Genomic DNA, 1,751 nt, shown 5'->3' with positions numbered 1-1,751 from the left:
AATGAAGAATCCCTCCTACTATATATAGCGGCCACCATGCAAGTGGTTAGCACCACACTGGTAGTAGAACAGGAAGAAGAGGGGCATGCCCTCAAGGTACAGCGACTAGTGTACTTCATCAGCAAGGTACTATCCGACTCCAAAACCCGCTACTCCCAAATCCAGAAGCTCCTATATGCCATCCTCATCACCAAAAGGAAGCTATGCCATTACTTTGAGTCACACCCTGTGACAGTAGTGATGTCGTTCCCCCTTGGCGAGGTCATCCATAGCCAGGATGCCACTGGAAGAACCACAAAGTGGGCACTCAAGCTGATGGATCAAGGCATTGGGTATGCCCCCCGGATGATGATCAAGTCCCAGGTGCTGGCTGACTTCATCATGGAGTGGACCGAGGTCCAGATGCCACCGACGGTCATCGACCAAGAGTGCTGGACGATGTATTTTGATGGGTTGCTGATGAAGAAGGGCACCGGCACGGGGCTGGTCTTTGTATCGCCCCTCGAGGTCTGCATGAGGTACATGGTTCGGCTCCATTTTCCCTCATCAAATAATGTGGCCGAATACGAGGCACTCGTCAATGGCTTACGCATCGCCATCGAGCTAGGCATTTGACACCTCGACATTCGGGGTGACTCTCAGCTAGTTGTTAACCAAGTCATGAAGGAGTCTAGCTGCCATGACACCAAGATGGCTGCATACTGCCAAGAAGTCCAATGGCTAGAGGACAAGTTTGATAGCCTCGAACTTAATCACGTCCCGAGGCGCCTCAACGAGGCGGCCGACACACTCACGAAGGCGGCGTCTGGTTGAGAGCCGGTGCCAATGGGCGTCTTTACCAGTGACCAACACAAACCCTCATTGCACTATGAAGGGTTAGATTGGGCTGAGGATGGCCCATCTGATCTGGCCTTGAGGGCTGACCCGTCGACTGTTTTGTTTGACCCTGAGGTCATGGAGCTTGAAGAGGATCCAGCTGCAGAGCCTGACCCTTCGGACAACTGGAGAATGCCCTACCTCGACTACCTCCTCCACGACACACTACCAACGGACAAGACGGAGGCTCGACAGCTCGCACATTGCGCCAAGTCCTTCATCCTTGTAGAGGGTGAACTCTATAGACGGAGCCACACCAGGATCCTGCAGCCCTGCATCCCTGGTGAACAGGGAAGACTTTTGCTGAGTGACATCCATGGTGGGGTCTGCGGTCTCCATGCAGCACCAAGGACCTTAGTTAGAAATACATTCCGATAGGGCTTCTACTGGCTCACTGCAGTAACCGATGCCGAGCAAATCATATGCACCTGCGAAGGGTGTTAGTACTACGCTCGGTAGATTCACCTCCCGGCCCAGGCACTCCAGATGATCCCCATCACGTGGCCCTTCATGGTCTGGGGGCTCGACCTAGTTGGGCCACTAAAAAAGGCGCCTGGGGGCTTCACCCACCTGCTTGTCACCATAGACAAGTTTACAAAATGGATCGAAGCTCGACCGATCTCCACGATCAAATCCGAGCAAGCTATACTGTTCTTCCTTGATGTCATCCATCGCTTTGGAGTACCGAACTCCATCATCATAGATAATGGCACACAGTTCACCGGTAGGAAATTCATTCGATTCTGTGATGAACAACACATCCGGATCGATTGGGCAGCCATCGTGCACCCCCGGATGAACGGGCAGGTCGAGCGCGCAAACGACATGCTCCTACAGGGCCTTAAGCCCAAGATCTTCAACCGGTTGAACAAGTT

The 1,751-nt window shown here is 53.1% G+C and overlaps 1 protein-coding gene across 1 annotated transcript; it reads left to right on the top strand.

The window, feature by feature from the left end:
* Positions 1-345: 345 nt before the first annotated feature.
* Positions 346-1,254, top strand: LOC136503860 (uncharacterized). The gene is made up of 3 exons (XM_066498803.1): positions 346-525; positions 643-808; positions 875-1,254. The coding sequence occupies exons 1-3, from the start codon at positions 346-348 to the stop codon at positions 1,252-1,254; spliced, it is 726 nt and encodes a 241-aa protein (XP_066354900.1).
* Positions 1,255-1,751: the final 497 nt, after the last annotated feature.

Source organism: Miscanthus floridulus, chromosome 14, assembly GCF_019320115.1.
Source record: "Miscanthus floridulus cultivar M001 chromosome 14, ASM1932011v1, whole genome shotgun sequence".
Lineage (NCBI taxonomy): Eukaryota > Viridiplantae > Streptophyta > Magnoliopsida > Poales > Poaceae > Miscanthus > Miscanthus floridulus.
This window is presented reverse-complemented; position numbering and strand designations above follow the sequence as displayed.